The 17184-nt window shown below is 34.3% G+C and overlaps 4 protein-coding genes, 2 non-coding genes and 1 pseudogene across 6 annotated transcripts; 2 read left to right on the top strand and 5 right to left on the bottom strand.

The window, feature by feature from the left end:
• Window positions 1-4085: 4085 nt before the first annotated feature.
• TRNAV-AAC lies at window positions 4086-4159 on the bottom strand. The gene has a single exon. It is a non-coding gene; the product is annotated as a tRNA-Val (tRNA).
• A 586-nt stretch (window positions 4160-4745) lies between these two features.
• LOC122601764 (protein LEAD-SENSITIVE 1-like) lies at window positions 4746-5525 on the top strand. The gene is made up of 2 exons (XM_043774501.1): window positions 4746-4839; window positions 5083-5525. The coding sequence occupies exons 1-2, from the start codon at window positions 4746-4748 to the stop codon at window positions 5523-5525; spliced, it is 537 nt and encodes a 178-aa protein (XP_043630436.1).
• Window positions 5526-5536: 11 nt separating this feature from the next.
• Window positions 5537-5884, top strand: LOC122601763 (protein LEAD-SENSITIVE 1-like). Its single transcript, XM_043774500.1, has one exon. It carries the CDS (start codon window positions 5537-5539, stop codon window positions 5882-5884), a length of 348 nt encoding a protein of 115 aa, XP_043630435.1.
• Window positions 5885-6688: 804 nt separating this feature from the next.
• On the bottom strand, window positions 6689-8451 carry LOC122600355 (protein LEAD-SENSITIVE 1-like). The gene is made up of 2 exons (XM_043773060.1): window positions 8297-8451; window positions 6689-7608 (listed from the first exon to the last, which is right to left on the bottom strand). Exons 1-2 carry the CDS (start codon window positions 8388-8390, stop codon window positions 6869-6871), a joined length of 834 nt encoding a protein of 277 aa, XP_043628995.1. The 5' UTR covers window positions 8391-8451; the 3' UTR covers window positions 6689-6868.
• Window positions 8452-8509: 58 nt separating this feature from the next.
• Window positions 8510-8583, bottom strand: TRNAV-AAC. Its single transcript has one exon. It is a non-coding gene; the product is annotated as a tRNA-Val (tRNA).
• A 936-nt stretch (window positions 8584-9519) lies between these two features.
• LOC122600979 (mavicyanin-like) lies at window positions 9520-10545 on the bottom strand. The gene is made up of 2 exons (XM_043773759.1): window positions 10199-10545; window positions 9520-10044 (listed from the first exon to the last, which is right to left on the bottom strand). The coding sequence occupies exons 1-2, from the start codon at window positions 10371-10373 to the stop codon at window positions 9647-9649; spliced, it is 573 nt and encodes a 190-aa protein (XP_043629694.1). The 5' UTR covers window positions 10374-10545; the 3' UTR covers window positions 9520-9646.
• A 493-nt stretch (window positions 10546-11038) lies between these two features.
• Window positions 11039-15380, bottom strand: LOC122601761 (annotated as a pseudogene).
• Window positions 15381-17184: the final 1804 nt, after the last annotated feature.

The following is a 17184-nucleotide window of genomic DNA, read 5'->3' as shown; positions in this document are numbered from 1 at the left end:
TTTAATTTTCACTTGTTACTATCCTATACATTATAAAGATTTTTAAGCTTATGAGTTGATAGAGTTAATCATTTCACTTATGTTTATTGTTTACTGGAAAAAAAAAAAAGAAACTAAAAACTATGCTTGCTTCATTATATTCTATTCTCGTTTTCACGCCCTTCTTGCCTATTGACGTTATTAAAGTCACAATAGTCGATATGATACACTGAAAAAAGGCTTTATATACCATGAATGACATCATATTCAATGTCGTCTTAACCTTTTTCGTGGCATAAAGTGGGATTAGTTTTGGTGGTTTTTAACGTTGTTAACTAAAACTCTCCATTTTTATCCGGGCTTGACAGACAAAAATAAATTAAAAACTTATAGTAGTGTAATTAAAATTTATACATAAAATTATAAAAACAACCTCGATATCCATGCAAGTATTTCAACTAATTTAGTGGTTTCAATTAAAGAAAAAAAACGTAAAAGAAATTTGAAATAAATAAAGTAAACAACTAAAATCATAAAACTAACAACTTTCATCTCAAATAATAAAAACTCTAGATATCCAGATCAATATTTTAACTAATTAACTACTCGTATTTTATTTTCAAAAATAAAAATCAAGAAAAAGATAACATTTTGAATATAGCTAATAATGAAAATTCATAGGGTTAAAGTTTTAAAGAACAAGGCATGATAATTTTATTATTTAGCTCTTTGCTGTTGTTTGTTTCATTTTGATTGATCAAGTTTTGAAGATTAATACTTTTGGTATGATTTTGTTTTTGTAACACCCCGACAGCGGCGGAAAACTCGGGATGTAAGATAAAGCACACACGCACATGGATGTTACATAGGAATACTAAATGAGTGCTTAGGATAAACATAAATAGTCAATTTCATAACCCAACAAGCATAGTAGTAGTTATTACACACACAAGTTCAACAAAGATGATCAAATCAAGTACGAAAGGTTCCCACGCAGGGGATACGATTGGGCATATTGCCACCCAACACAAAGTACAAGCATGCAAACTCCAACCCTAAATCCTGAAGTCTGCTAATAGTCCCATGCTACCACTCCTAGCCACGATTAGCCTGATTACCTGAAAGGAATACTTAAAAGAGTCAACACAAAGGTTGGTGAGTTCGTAGGTTTGAGTATAAACAAGTAGTATAAAAGCATTTTATACCGCCAATAGATCTCAAGTATTAAGTCGTATGTAGTGGCTAGTGACCAACTTGCACATAAGTAAGCGAGCACACACAATCCTCGATAGGACCGGCTAATAGTATCAATAGAGCACACACAATCCTCAATAGGACCGCTAATAATATCAATAGAGCACACACAATCCTCAATAGGACCGGCTAATAGTATCAATAGAGCACACACAATCCTCAATAGGACCGGCTAATATGTAACAAGTAGTCAAATAGCCAAAGAGTAGTAAAAGTAGTTACGGCATGTATAAAAGCATGAGTAGTATTCCTTTCACCCCGAAATAAGTAAAGAAAAAGGGGCTACGAAGACTCACAGTGATCTGCTACAAGCGTAGTTCTACAAGCACAGGGTATAAGCACAGATATAGTAAAATATATCTACTCGAATCCAAGTATGTCTTGATGTCAACCTAATCACAAACCATTGAGCATAGATGGATACATGTATTAGTTCTCGTGATTATTTATTTACTAAGTGTCCTTGATGTACTGATGATTTGGTTCACTAAAGATCCTTAAACGTTTGACTCAACAGTGTTTTTCATACACTAGACTCGTAATGAACGTCTTTAAACTCGCACTTTGATAAACAAGATCGAATATGTCTTGATTATACCTTAATTAGGGTTTCCTTGTACATGATAGACTTGGATTACAACAAAGTATAAAATCTGATTTCTACAACTAACGAAAATAGACTTTAAATTCGTAAGGTGTATCTGAACGAAGATAAACCTTAAATTCGTAAGGTGTATCTGAACGAAGATAGACCTTAAATTCGTAAGGTGTATCTGAACGAAGATAAACCTTAAATTCGTTTGAGGACTTAAGTTTGTTTGGAGCTTAAGTTCGTTTTGAAGCTTAACTTCGTTTTGGAAGACTTAAATTCGTTTCTAGGATACTAAATTCGTTTTAAGTGTTTTTAGGACGAATTTGGGACTGTTCAACAAAAACGAGGGTTTTGAAGATTAAGACACGTTTACGACCCAAATTTGATCACGAAAAGGTTACTAAACACTTTTAGACACAAACCCACTAACTTTTAACACGATTTTTACACCAAAAATGGACCAAATCATCAAGAACATACACTTGAAAAGTAAACTTTTATTTTGATGAAAATCTCAAAATTTGTTGTCATTACCTGAAAATCGATACTAGAAATATGTTTTGATTATCACAAGGAAGCTAAAAATGCAAGAAATCTTGGTTTAACAACTCAAAATCAAATGATGAATTTTTGTGGGTGAAGATGGTGAATGTATGTGTGTGTTTTTAGAGAGAGAGAGAGGGAGGTGAGATGGGGGGGGGGGGATTGGTGAAGAAGTAGAAAAATGGGGTTTTCTAACCCTTTTATAGTTTTCCCTTAATTAATGATTCTAATAATTGTAGGGTCTAAATGAAACATTTTCAGACTAGAATTTCTTGAATACAATCGCTTACGTCTTGAAACCTAACATTCTTATCACAATAGACCATAGACGCGTCTTATAATTTAAGATTTAAGAGTGAATAGATCTTCATGTGAGCACATATTCGAAACTAGAACATATCATGGATTTATTTAAATTATTTCTAAGGCGGTTGTTACAGTTTTATTTTATAATAATGATTCTTGATTCATTGTTTTAAACATATGATTGACTTATGCAATGTTACAAAGTGGAATTTGAAAGGACGCTTAATGGAATTGTGTTGTAGAATAAACTTTTTTTTTTTAAAAAAAAAATTTAAGTTAACTTTTTTAAGAAAAAAAAATCACTTAAGCCCCAATTATAAAGACCTTTTAACTTGTAGGCTTTAGGCAACCACCTAGCCAAACAAGCTAATTGGGCCTGGCTCTGACCAAGCCATATCATCATACAAGTATCAAGTATGCAAGTAATATACCGTGTCAGAATGCTCTTTATGTTTTTCAGCCAAATGTTGGTTGCGGGTTCAAAATCTTTGAAAGGCAGATCGGGAAGTCTTTGCTAATGAGGTGGAGCATAGGGGTTTTCTCTAGCATTAGCTAGTTTCCTCCAGAACGGTAGTAGAACTTCCACCACTTGTCATGCCCTCGGATTGACTATGTTGGTGACGTGGTCGATCTCTACTGGACGATGAATAGGCATGGCGCTGAGTCTAATCACCATTGCTGTTAAAAAAATATATACCATGTCAGAATTCCCGACATGATGGACAACTTAATCTATAAATCTTTGATATTCATTAATCATTACTGATTTACTGAACAACTTTTTGTAACATAGAAATAGTCATAAGTAACACTTTTTTCCCCGTTAACCAAACATTTAGTAAGTTTGGTATTAACCTTTTTTTTTTTTTTTTAAAGTTATTAACGAATTCTCATTTTTCAAAGCTGTCACTCAAACCAATCATGTCGTCCCATCCCATCGCATTGTATGTTTTCTAGTAACACATAAATCACCTTAGATATTAATTAAATCAGCTAAGATGCAAATACAATAAAAATACTTTTGACCATTTTAAATACGAATTATATAACTTTTAAAACATTATAATCTCACGTGTCCTAACACGTTTAGGTAATTTGAATTGGCAATAAACCTTTTGTATATGATGAATATCATGCCTTGTTGTAGACAACATTTTCATCTTCGATCACCATCGCTGCCAATGTAGTTGCCACACAATTCCTGGCTAATACATTAAATCAATTCAGATTTTGGAAAAGTAAGTTATAAGATAAAGGAATTTTTGAATATTGACAAATCTATGATTAAACACGTCGCTTTTTGTCTTTTTGATGCTAATAAAATAAAATGACAAAAAGAGCAGAAGTTATTGGTCCGCTGGCAAGAAAGAAAACCCAGATAGGTGCAATCCGTAAAACAAAAGATAAATTTTGGCTTCGCCCGGGTTCGAACCGGAGACCTTCAGTGTGTTAGACTGACGTGATAACCAACTACACCACGAAACCGATTGTTGTATGAAATCAGTCAAGACATATTATAAACAGTGTGTCCGGTTTACTTTGTTATACATCTTGGGTTTAGTCGAATATATAATAAACTAAAATAATCTTAATCTGCTATCACGGTGTGCATTTCTTCATGTATTTTTAGAGGACAAGCTGCTTAATATACTTGTAATGACTCTTTTATTTTTCAAAAATCATTAGAAGAAGTCACAAATATTTCATGTTAAACTATAATGACGAAAAACTTGTTTAAAGTTTGAATATAGAAATGCAACCAAGCAATGAATGAATAAACAGCTTTGAAAACTAAAAGAAGTGGCGCCAAACCGTTCATCTTCTTCTAAACCCCAATGTCAAGACACTTGGCAAAATGATAATGGGTTTTGTGTATATCGAAGAGGCATGAAACAGAATATATATACACTGGCCCTTCCAAACACTTGAAACATTTTTTTTTTTTAAAAGATGAATTTCGCTGAAAACTTCGTGTTGCGATTCGACAGCGAGAGGTCTAGCATACGTTGTCTTAACCTGATCCGCGCTAGAGATATAAAACTGCATTTCTTCTTTAAATCATATATCATAGATGGGTTATTTTTCTCACAAAGTTGATCCAACCAAAATCAAGGCAGGAGATCATATCTACGCTTGGAGAACTGCCTACACTTACTCGCATCATGGTTTGTTTGTTTATTGACTCTTTGTATTTGAATAAATATTTTGAACAAAACATTATGTATGTCACATTCATTTACTAATCTTTTCGTGTCAGACTACATATAGTTTGCTGTTTTGATTTTTAATTTGTTGCATTCTATACTTATGCGTAGGCAGCTGAGCATTTTTGTATCTTGTCTTTCGATATATATATATATATATATATTTATGTAGATCTCTATACATATATGACAAACTAAAACTAGATTCATCAGGTATTTATGTTGGTACAAACAAGGTTGTTCACTTCACTGCTCCTGACGATTCAGGTTCTGGTTTCTCATGGCTTTCAGGTTCATGCTTCGGATCTATTGACTGTGGATGCTCACAACCTAAAAGCGGAAGCAGTTCTGGTTCAAGCCGCTTACTTAACTGTGGATGCTCACAACCTAAAAGTGGAAGTAGTTATAGTTCTAGCTTGTGTTCTTGCTTATCTTCAAATCTGAACCAGCCAGTTGCTTCATGTCTGAGCTTTCCTGACTGTGGATTTCAGCAACGTGGGAGTGGAGTGATCCTTTCTTGTTTGAACTGTTTTGTTGGAACTGGATCTTCGTACCTCTATCAGTATGGACTGAATAAATACGTGTACATGTCCAAACTGCGTGGTGGCACTTGCACCATTGCAAAGCAGACCCGCCCCAAGATGTGATCCACAGAGCCATGTATTTGTTGCAAAACAGTGTCTTTGGGGACTATCATGTTGTTAAGAACAACTGTGAGGATTTTGCATTGTATTGCAAGACGGGTCTTTTGATTCGTTGCAATCCCACTCCTACCACTGGAAGCAGTGGTCAAGTGAATTTCTGGTCTAATGTGTCATGGAAGTCCATTGTTTATTCAGCTGCTGAAAAAGTTGTGCGTACTACTATGCCTTACGTTACAGTTACAGTAGAGATTGGAGTGCATAGTTGGAAAAAATATAAAACTGATATTGGTGTTCGCGATGATGTTGAAAAGGTAAAGGTGGAAGAAGTTGCATCGTTTCGTGAAGTAGTCAATCATGGGTGATGAAAGCTGCGCGTTATGCCGATATGGGAATGTAATCACATCTAGTAGTTGATAAGCTTATGTTCTTTTTTTGGTTACCTTCTGTAAGGTCTGATATTTTGTTCCAAAAGTTTAATCTAAGACAGATTTGATGTTGTTTGTTAAATTGATCGACCATATACATGTTATTATCACTTCCATTTGGTATTAAATGTATGCCCACTAGCCTAAGCTTACTTATTAATAGGATCGAATTGAAAATTCAGTTACTATTCGTATGTGTTTGTCTAAATAAGCAAACTTGCACCATGGGCATCAATTCTTCTCAAAATGCTCTGTACCCTTGAGCGTACATACACAGTCGCCGATTTGGGGTTGAGATGTGCCAACTAATTGGTGCAAAATATGGGCATTATTCTATAACCATTAATTATTAATACAATGGGGTTAGCTGAAACAACATGGGTAATTGGGTATGTTAGTCAACAAACTATATATGCTACATGTGTTGTAAGTGTGATGCTAAACTCGTCAAATGTGCATACTGCAGCTGTTGATATGACGCATATACCACTTAGACTCTATTTAAGGGGGTGTTAGTGTTCCAAAATGTTCTAAAATTTTGTCTAAAATGTGCATATTGCAGCGGTGATAGATGTGTTTTAAAACATAAATGTTCTAAAATGTTCAGAGACTGAACAAAATTTGATTTATAAATATTGACAGAGTAGTACTCAACTAATCATATACTCATACATAGCATAATATTGTTGCAATTCTTCATGTGGGTCATATGGTGTAAAATATTATGGACACGGCTAGACAGAAAAGAAAGAAGAAAATTTCCATTCTAAATTTGCAATTTTTGGAGCAAAATCCAAGTCCATACAGAAAAGTAAATTGGGAAATTGATTAACCTAAATGAGCATCAGCTTACCAGCTACATAGTGGGTCATATGTTTTGTCTCCATGTGGGCTTCTTTCATCTTCCAAAAAATGACTTCTTCATAAGTTCGTTCCATCTTGAAACAATGTGATATCCTCCACCTTGACTTTAATAACATCATCACGAACACCAATGTCATTCATATACCGGCTGTAACAATGCATCCCAGCTGTTGTAACTACAGAAGCCAAAGAGCTACTACAAATGAACTTTGTTGAAGTAACAACGGCAGTCAAAGGCACACTAACCCAGCTACCCACTTGACCACTGCTTACAGTGATAGGCCGTCCACCACCCATAAGCCTTGTTGAGATAAACCATTTAGCTGTTGAAGTAGCAATGGTATTCAAAGGCGCAGTAACCCAGCTATGCACTTGACCACTGCTTACAGTGACAGGCTGGTCACGACCCACAAGACTTGTCTTGCAGTACAAAGCAAAGGTCTCACAGTTGTTCAAAACCAAATTATAACTTCCAAATCCGTTTTGCAGCAGATACATGGCTCGGTAGATCACTTGTTCAGGTGGGTCTGATTCTGCAACAGTGCAAGTGCCACCACGGAGTCTAGAGAAGTGCACATATGTTTTCATTCCATATCTGTAAAGATACAAAGATCCGCTTCCAATGAAACAATTCAAACAAGAGAGAACCACTCCACTTCCAGGCTTTTTAAATCCACAATCAGGACTGCTTAAACATGAGCCATAAACACTCTCATCTGAAGACGAAAAGGCCGAACCAAGACCGACTTTTTCTCCTGTGGTGAAGTGCACAACTTTGTTTCCACCAACATAAATGCCTGTGATAAAATATACTATTTCATCAAACATAAAAGAATGTTCGGGCTCATCTCACAATTGTAGTCCTAGTGTACTCCCAAGATTAATGACATCTAATGTTTGAAACTCAAAATTGATCAACAGAAGATGCCTATACAAATAAAACTACTACTCCAAACTCTGTTCATAGCTTAGGCTTACAAGACAATAACAAATCTGCAGATTTAGGGTAAAGTCCTTATTTAAGACGGTCTAAGTTATTAGCAAACTAGTCAAAGCAACCACTAAACCTGTTGAGATCATATAACAAATGTGCCAAAAAGGTTTGATGAAACAATCCAATTAATAATTAATTACCGAAATAATAACAAAACTGTTCTATATAAGTATATCGAGTAATAAATTAGGGCGAGCGAACTACGTAGAAATGTATCCAAGTTTAGACCTATTGCAGTTGTAGGTATTGAACCCAAAATCTTACTTTTTAATGTACCAAATGGTCCAAATCAATAATCTTTACTGCTATCCAACGACCTCAAACAACAATTACTTTGTCAGAAAGCAACAAACAAGAAAAACTAGTATTTCCTAGGCCACATTACAGATTACACGAGCACCATACATGCAAGAATTTACATAAATTTAAGCTTAGATACCCGACAGCCTTATATTTTCATCCCTATATATATATATATATAAGGTATATACCATGGTGAGAATAGGCGAAGGCAGTTCTCCAAGTGTAAATGTGGTCTCCTGCTTTTAATTCGCTTCGATCCACTCTGTGTGACAAAAATCCCATTCCTTCTCCTCCTCCTCCTTTTTATTGATTTTTGCAAATAATGGAAACGAGATTTGGGGATAATAATTTGATTCAAAAAAGGTTTTTAAGAAGAATAATAAAAAAAAAAAGATTAAGTATGGCTTCGCCCGGGTTCGAACCGGAGACCTTCAGTGTGTTAGACTGACGTGATAACCAACTACACCACGAAACCTCTTTGTGAGACTTTCTTAATCGTTATTACTTATTAATAAGAATGATTTAGCTTCATGGTAGGTCCAATTTTTAACATGCGCAAATGACCAAATTTATTAAAACAGGTTGATTGGTGGAGGATTGCAAGTAATTAAACATAACTAGAGTTTATTGTTTAAGCTTAAAATTTAAAGTTCCGTAAAAGCTTTGAAATAAGTTCACATAACTTTAGTCAATATACTAAATACATATATAACTCCTTATGTCTTTTTATGTCCTAACTTAAATTTTTTTTCTTTAACAAAGTTGCTCATCCAATCAGTTGATAAGAATGAGCTACCTTCCATTTTGACTCGCATAATGCAAAAATCGGCTAGGACTAGTCAAGTGGAGCTCGATAAACTCAAGTAGACTTTTGAGTTGAGTTCAAAAGTTTATAGTAAAATTTGAAATTTCCGAGCTCATCCTGCTAGTTTTGATTAATGTATAACTTAATATCTTAACTGAGTCGAGTGAGCCGAGCTCAAATGTATCGATTATTTAACTAAGCTCGAGCTTGAAGATTATGACTCGGTATCATAGTTGGATTGTTCTCCCTTGCTTGCATTCAAGCTATCTTTCATTCTATGTAGTCTTTCGTTCCGATGAACAATCACTTACTTTTGACAGTTATATGATTCTAGAAGATGATCTAGAATTGGGTCAATTAGGGTGGAGTTTGAGTCGAGTTTTGAGCTTAGAAATTGGTAATCAAGCAGATCTTGACCCTGGATGATTACTTATTATCTGCCAACACTAGATTGACTAAATCATTACTTTATGGAAAGTAGATCTACAACATAAAGTAATGCTTGCTTTTTGACAATTATATATTCTTCAATACATCAGATGCTTTCTAATATGATATAATAATGCATGAAAGCTACCTCTTGTCTTTCTTGAATTTGGTAAGAACTACAAAAACATAAAATCTTTGTTGATTATAGTACAAATAAGTTCTTTGAATACACCTTTATAGTAAATTTTGGATAAAAAAAATTGAAATCTTGCACTCATCTACACAACTTCCACAATATTTCTTCCTATATCCTGCCTCCAACTAAACCATATATTACAAGTCCAATGGCTGCAGAAATCAAAACTGACATTTTAATGGTCGACGATGAGGATGATGGTCCTGAAGGGATTCCGCCAAACACGGTGGGATAGGAAGGTGCAGAGTCAGCCAATGCACCACTAGGACCAGAGGCAGGAGGGAGAGGCAACGAGCCGTCTGCAGCAAGCACAGAAATCTGAAGTTTTTGGCCTTTTCCACAATGACCCGAAACACCACTAGTGAAGTAAAAAACACCCGGTGAAGTGATGTTGAATAAAGAATTTCCATTGTTCATAAACAAGATTGGATCTTTGAGATTGCAAGCATTGTATGATTCTTTTGTCACTTGAATCACTGAATCTTGGCTTGGTGGGTACAAGAACACTGTCAAAATACACACATTTTTAGTTCAAGATTCAAAATCTTGTTATAGCTAATACACAAACAACATATCAAATAAACAAAATGATGATTTTCCATAATGAATCTAAAACAATCCGTTTTAAATGTAAGCATGATCAGTTTGAAAACAACTTACAAAGAGAATCACCAATCCTGAAGTTAAGTTTTTTAGGCCAATTTGTGTAAACTTTTGGATCTTCAGAAGTTGGTATGTTCCAAGATTGAAGATTTCCAACTTGGTATTGATATGCTAACACGTTCGTTTGTATCAACACGAAGAAGATAATCGCAAACGACAACTGAACAGCCATCTTTATTCCCTTTTCTTCTCCTTGGTATGCTATTTGTCAGAGGAAGAGGGAAAGCAGAACAGAATTTTTTAAGAGATAGATATATCTATATATATAAAAGGAAGGCATACACTAAGCTTGTATGTATATGCTCATTATTTAAATATATATTTATATTCTTACCAATGGGGTTAAGGCTTTTTTACTAAAGATCTATGTAGCAATGGTAGATCTGTTAAGGAAGCTACTAAATGTGAACTTGCAGCCAATAATTTAATTATAAATTATGTGTAAATAAATGTAAGATAGAGACATCAATCATTTATAAATAAAACAATATAACGTGGGACAGTTGGTTTACAGAAAAAAGAAAAACACAAGACTGGATGCAGCTCAACTTGGAGACAATGCAAACCTGCATATATTATGGAAAAACATGTGCATGTGTGATTTTTGGTTCCAAGTTTTATTTACTTTTTTAAAAAATGGAATATAAAACTTGGCTCGAGTATGACCATGCATATATTAGGATTCAATCGTGATGTTTTTCATTTAGAAATTGGTGAAAGGGTGTTGTGGTTGCGGATATGGATTCACGTAAGATTGATGGGTTCTTTTATTATACTAGTACCAGGAATGTCACGGGATTTATGTATAGCAATATACGAGTAGCATTTAATCATTCATAGAACAACTTGACTTCCACTGTGTACTAATTGCAATTTAGGTAGAACAAGCAATAACATGTACTAAAGCTTGTATTTCGACAAAGAATAACAATCTTGATACATACAAATCCTCTGACTACAATGACTGCGTACTCTTCTATGATCTAGCAAGTATATTAAGCTCCTTATTCCAACCAAGTTTGCAGAAAAATTGACGTTATTTCCGCCAAAGATACATTGCACACGCCTTTAACAAGAAAGATTAGTTGACTTTGATCTTTTTCTATAGCCTCAATATGTTTCTTTCTTCTCGTTATCAGATGTTGAGTGGTTCACTCTCCAATTCCCTCGCGTTGTCTACAGGCCCTATAAAATATCGTACAATTTGCATCTTGCGCAACTCATTTGGGAAATCACTTTATGAATTTATTATAGAATATACTGTGCGATTAAGATAATTAAAATGAGCGTACATGATCTTTCTGCAACCCCTAAGAGGCGCCTTTGCAACATAGATGCAACTATGCAAGGAAGAGGAAAAACGCGCACACTCCAAACATGAAGGAGATCGGAAATGCATCAACCTTCAAAAATAGAAAACAAATCTCACATGTAAAAACTATAACTCAAATCTGTGTCGATTTGACCCATTTACTTATGAAAGGGTCAGATACGGTTATGTTTAATCTCTAAGTTAAACAAGTAAAAACAAAGACTTAACTTCAAAGCAAACGGGTCAAATGGGTTAGATATGTCAAATGGGTCAATTCCACCCTATGTGTTTTTTATTTTAATTTATAGAACCTACTTAATCATAATCTTACCAGGGTAATATCCCTTAACCCAAAAGAACCTACTTAATCATTGTGTTCAAAAAATCAGTCTCATTGAAATAATAGAATACTTGTATCTACAAGTTAACTAACGATTTGAAAGCTTCTAACAAAAGTTAACCCAGCCCAGGTTTTGACACTTAGCAAGAAACTACCCATATTGACTCAGTTACCAATCCCTGGCATAGAGATCGAGAGAACTCACATTGTAAAGCACATTGCATACAAAAATATTGAGCAGAATTCGAAAGAAGTTCATGATAGTGCTTCGTGCCTCGGGAATATATTGGGATCTCATTTTCATAATAGAAAGCCAGAAAAAGCCAACACAGGCTTCAAAAACACAGAATCCAAGGAGTTGGATACAACCTGCATATGAGATGTTTCCACCCCTCACTGTAGAAGGAGTCACCAAAAACTACCGAAACGAAAGGACCAAGTTTATTTCATGTAAGATGCTTAAAATATAAAGAAAATATCATGTCAAGAGTTATCACGTACGCTTGTAATGATCGGGAGCAATAGAGAGGCAGAAGAAATGAGAAACACGATTTGCATGTATCTCTCAACTCTGATGCACGTCCCATTAACCGTGAAGCGAAGGAGCTTTCCAACATGGAAGATAACATGAAAGTCGGAAAAATAAAACCATGTGGGATGTCCTCACCATTTGGGCTCAAAGCAGGTGTCCAAAGGAACACGAAAGTGTACATGGAACCCTCAAATAGAGATTGTATCGCACCCAATAATTCAATCTTTTCATCTGATTTCAAACAGAAGACATGATGTTATAAAAGGTCAAGCGAATCAAATTTTACCAAGACTTCCCGGTCTTAAACACTGTGCTAAAGGTCCATCCTGAAAAATGCCCAGTCCTACAGCTTTGAAAAGAGTGCCAGTGAGTCCTAATCGAGTTTGGTCCTATTTAACTATCCTGGTTTTTTGTCTAAATATTTAAATTCGTACTAAAACCAGATTTGGGAGCTACACTTGCACAAAATTTGTTAAACTGAGATAAAGTAGTTCGATTTGATTTTACGAAGAATAATAATCTATATATACTTTTTTGTCTAATGGAAAAACCCCAGATCAGGTTTATAAAGCAAAAAATATACAGAAGTTGCGTTTACAATAACTGTTAACACCTTCACGTAAAATAGATAAGATCGAATGTGAAAATCAGTCCGGAGACGAGCTCAGATGTTATGACAGATCGAACCATACAGGCCTAGGACAGGATCTAAAGGGGTTGGGCTCAGGCCATGCTGTCTCGGTTCCAGGACCCGCTTGTGTATTTTTATGATGTTAGACAATAACTTAAAAGTAAGTGTATGTGTGTGTTAGAGAGAGTGAGAGAGAGGCAGAGGGAGAGTAACCCGATGCAATTGCAACAGCAGCCCCCTTAAATTGGGTCAGTAAATCCTTGCTTTCTGAGGGGTCACCATAATTTTCAGTCCAAGTTGATATGATGATGGCCATACCAATGGCAAGAAAGCATGAAAGCTGCATCAAAAGGAGCAACAGCCCCCAAATCTAATGTGCCAACTAGCATATTTCCAAACAAACCAGCCAAAATGGCGACTAGGCCATCACCAAGAAATATTGCCTTAGAAAATGTTAGTTATACCCATTGTTGCTCAAAACCCCTCTGCAGCATAACAAGAAAAGAGAACTTTAAGCTTAACATGAAGATAACACTATCAAGGTGTTTGGATGTGCATTTTGAAAGTGATTATTAAGATTTAAAAATTTAGATATGATGTGATTCTGTTCTTATCCATAAGTTAAGGTTACTCAAAGCAATTTCTAGCATGCTTCTCAAAGCTGGTTATTTTGACCCTAAGTAATTAGATAATCACAATCACAGTTAGTTGGACCCAGACACTAAGCATTGGTGTTTGCACACATCCAAACACCCCCTATAACTCTTCATGATAAACAGAGATGATGTGAACTTAAATGTAAGCATAAAATTAGAATTTTCGGTTAACATGCACAACAGAATAAAGCAAGTTCCAAGTATCTTACACACACACTACTCACCTTGTTGTGTTCAGCAACCAGCCATGACTCAGATGCAGAAAAGAGTTAAGAAGTGGCGATTCCTCCCAATATACGTCCAATCATTAGAATTTTGTACTGAGGTGAATGCTTGGTAATGCAGCTCAGAATGTAAGTATTACAGTAAGTTACTGAAGCCCGTTTTCTACCACTGGATCAAAAACAGAAATTCTCAAACATCAGTCATTTTGATAGTAATGCACACTCAAAGAATTCAAATATAACTGGAACTTACTGTTTATCAGCTAATGATCCATCAATTGTTCCAAACAACATAGAAGATCCAAACCCGGCAATAAAGAGCTGACCAACATCCCCTTTTCCAAACCCGTATAGATAATAAACATTTGGCCCCTGCAACCAATCACCAGCTACAACCACATAATCACAGAGTCACATTTTATCAATTTCGTAAACTAGATTTATATATAATAAAAATCGAGGGCTGGTAGAAAAATCTAATTTTCTAAATATTTTAGGCATGTAGCAAACCTAGTAAGCAGTCACTCGCCACATTTTTTTTTTGAAAGGCAAATGCCCACACACGACACACTTATATACACATTCGTCCACAATAGATTTGAACTCGCAACCTCTTTGGTGATTGATCACCTCGAATACCACTAAGAACAGCCCTTTGATTAGTCACATTTTCTTATTCTTACATGAATGTATAGGGTTTTCTCAAATTCCTAACCTTTAAACTGTAAGTAGCTGATTGTGGGCATATACACACCAATACGCCGATATTTGAGGTGACGCATCAACCAAGAGGTCGTAAGTTTTAGTCCCATTGTAGAAAAACTGTAAATATGTTTATATATGGTGTCATATTTGCCAATATACCCTCCGTCCCATTTTAGTTGTCATGTTGACCAACTTTGACTGTAAATAACTTTGTTTGTGTCATGTAACACTTGATATAAAATATATGAATGGATCGGGTTTTTAATGTACTTTTCGTCCATATAAGTTTCATCAACTAACATATAGTACAAACAAAGTTACTTACGGTCAAAGTTAGTCAACATGACAACTAAAATGGGACGGGGGAGTATAATTTTCTTTTATTCTACACCAAATAAGCTTAAAATCACCGGGATTGAACCGGACTTTTCCCTAAAAAGCAAGAGCCTCTAACAAGCTGTTCAATACTCAATACTAGTAATCAAGATTCATAAAGACTAAATTTTTATCAACATTTAACACAAATCTTGATAAACCCATATCCAATTCACCCTCATCTCAATTGGGTAATCCATATATAAAACAATTGCTTACAAATATATACACATAATAATTCTAGAAATAACAAAAGAAGAACAATGTGAAAGATATATACCCATCATGAGGGAGTAGGCAAAAAGGTTATTGTTCTTGAAAGAATTGAAAGCAGAAAAGGTAATAATTCTGTTTTTACTGAGCTCCAATGTTGCAACTATTATGCTATGTTCTTGAGTCCATATTTTTAAGAAAAAGAAAAGTTACTAGCAAGTAAAAAACCTCCATTTTTTTAAAAAAAAATGTGTGTGTGTGTGTTTGTTTTTGTGAAACCCACAAGCAAAGAGCCACAGAGTATGAAGAATATAAGGCAAATCTGGTTGCAATGTGTTTGAAGAAAATAATTATTAAAAAAGATTTAATTTTTCATTTAATTATGGGTAGTGTAGTGGTAGTGGGGTATATAGTAGCCTTTCTGGCTGATTTAGTTAAGGTTTTCATGATTTGTGGATTACGCTACTGAGATTTTCATTAAACAAATTTTAATGATTGATTATGATAGGCTACTATCCCCGTTTCAGTTTTTGTTGTTACTTTGTTGTTGTTTTCTACTTTTCTACATGTTTCTTAAATTTTTCATTAATATGCCGACAATTAAAATGATAAAAATGTTTAGGTAACGAAAATGTAAAAAAATGTGCAAAATTTATTATTTTCTTATAGAGAATAAAAGAAAAATCTTTAAAGAAATCTCTTATATAAATAAAATAAAATTGTTTCTAGAATTTTTTTCCCTGGGTGACATGTCTATATTTTCACTTAAGCTATTTTATACAAATTTATGATATCATAATTATTTTTCTTTATTTTCAAAAATCTTTTTTTTTATATTAGACCTTATGTTATTTATTTTTTTACATATTATTTTTGTAACTTTAAAAACTCTTTTTCTATATTAGGCCTTATGTTATTTATTTTTCTACATTTTTTTTGTAACCTTATATTTTTTTAAATTAATATGAAAAACGATCGATTGTATTCTAGCTGTCTTTATATTTAATTCTATATCTACCACTGATTTATGGTAGTTAGTTTTATTTTTTTTATCACCTAATCAGGTTTATATATTAATGTTTATTTTTATAAATATGTTTTGCTATCTCCATATAAAAAATTATAATGTGTCGACAACAAATTCCATACTAACAACAACGGTACCTAATCCGGCAAAAGCCGTGTTTGGGGGAGTTAGAATGTAAACAACCTTAACCCTACACGAAGATAGATAGACTACTTTCAAAAACATCTCCGACCAAAAAGAGGAAAAAGATAGAGTGTAAAAAGTTTAGTAACCATACATGTTGGTCGAGTATTGTCTGACTACATTACAATTAGAGAAGAATAACAGATACCACATAACACACTTTAGCGTAAAATAGACAATATAAAGTAAAAGAGGCATTTAAACCTATTAAACACCAACCTACAAATGTAATAAACATGTCTATGTACATACAACCAAGCATGGTTCCAACAATTACGAGCAGTATATGTAAGAATTCCCCTAAATCCCCTCCCAGCAAGCCAAAGAAGCAAATAGGATTGAAGACATAAACAACTCTTCTAAATTATATACATAAGTGTATATATTTTTTGATTTTAACATTTTAATATGGTAAATAAATTTTGGAATGGATGTAGTGGTGCCACATCCGTCTTTTTCTACATTTGTTGATGTTAACGAATTTGTTTTTTTTTTTTCATACAAAGAGATTAGTCATAATTAAATACTTATATAAAACGATTCAGATTAATGTTTTTCTGTCAGATTACTTATAATTTAATACTTATAAGAAATGATTCAAATTAACGTTTAAATTTTCTATTGTAAGGTGACTTGATACCACCACCATCTTTCTCCCCACCACCATCACGCTCTTTACAACATAAGTCTTCTTTCTCCCCCTCTTCCTCTTAAGCACCATTTCCACATTACTCCCTCATCGCGTCTTTTATATTGTCCAATCATCCGCCACAATATCCACCTCC

The sequence above is a fragment of the Erigeron canadensis genome, chromosome 5, assembly GCF_010389155.1.
Source record: "Erigeron canadensis isolate Cc75 chromosome 5, C_canadensis_v1, whole genome shotgun sequence".
Classification (NCBI taxonomy): Eukaryota; Viridiplantae; Streptophyta; class Magnoliopsida; order Asterales; family Asteraceae; genus Erigeron; species Erigeron canadensis.
The sequence above is the reverse complement of the archived record's forward strand: the minus strand, read 5'-3'. Positions and strand labels throughout refer to the sequence as shown.

Coding starts and splice junctions, on each gene's coding strand:
- LOC122601764 (XM_043774501.1), top strand. CDS start 4,746: ATGGGTTATTTTTCTCACAAAGTTGATCCAACCAAAATCAAGGCAGGA. Junction 4,840..5,082: donor CTACACTTACTCGCATCATG/GTTTGTTTGTTT, acceptor AACTAAAACTAG/ATTCATCAGGTATTTATGTT.
- LOC122601763 (XM_043774500.1), top strand. CDS start 5,537: ATGTATTTGTTGCAAAACAGTGTCTTTGGGGACTATCATGTTGTTAAG.
- LOC122600355 (XM_043773060.1), bottom strand. CDS start 8,390: ATGGGATTTTTGTCACACAGAGTGGATCGAAGCGAATTAAAAGCAGGA. Junction 7,609..8,296: donor CTTCGCCTATTCTCACCATG/GTATATACCTTA, acceptor ATTTTATCACAG/GCATTTATGTTGGTGGAAAC.
- LOC122600979 (XM_043773759.1), bottom strand. CDS start 10,373: ATGGCTGTTCAGTTGTCGTTTGCGATTATCTTCTTCGTGTTGATACAA. Junction 10,045..10,198: donor CAGGATTGGTGATTCTCTTT/GTAAGTTGTTTT, acceptor GTATTTTGACAG/TGTTCTTGTACCCACCAAGC.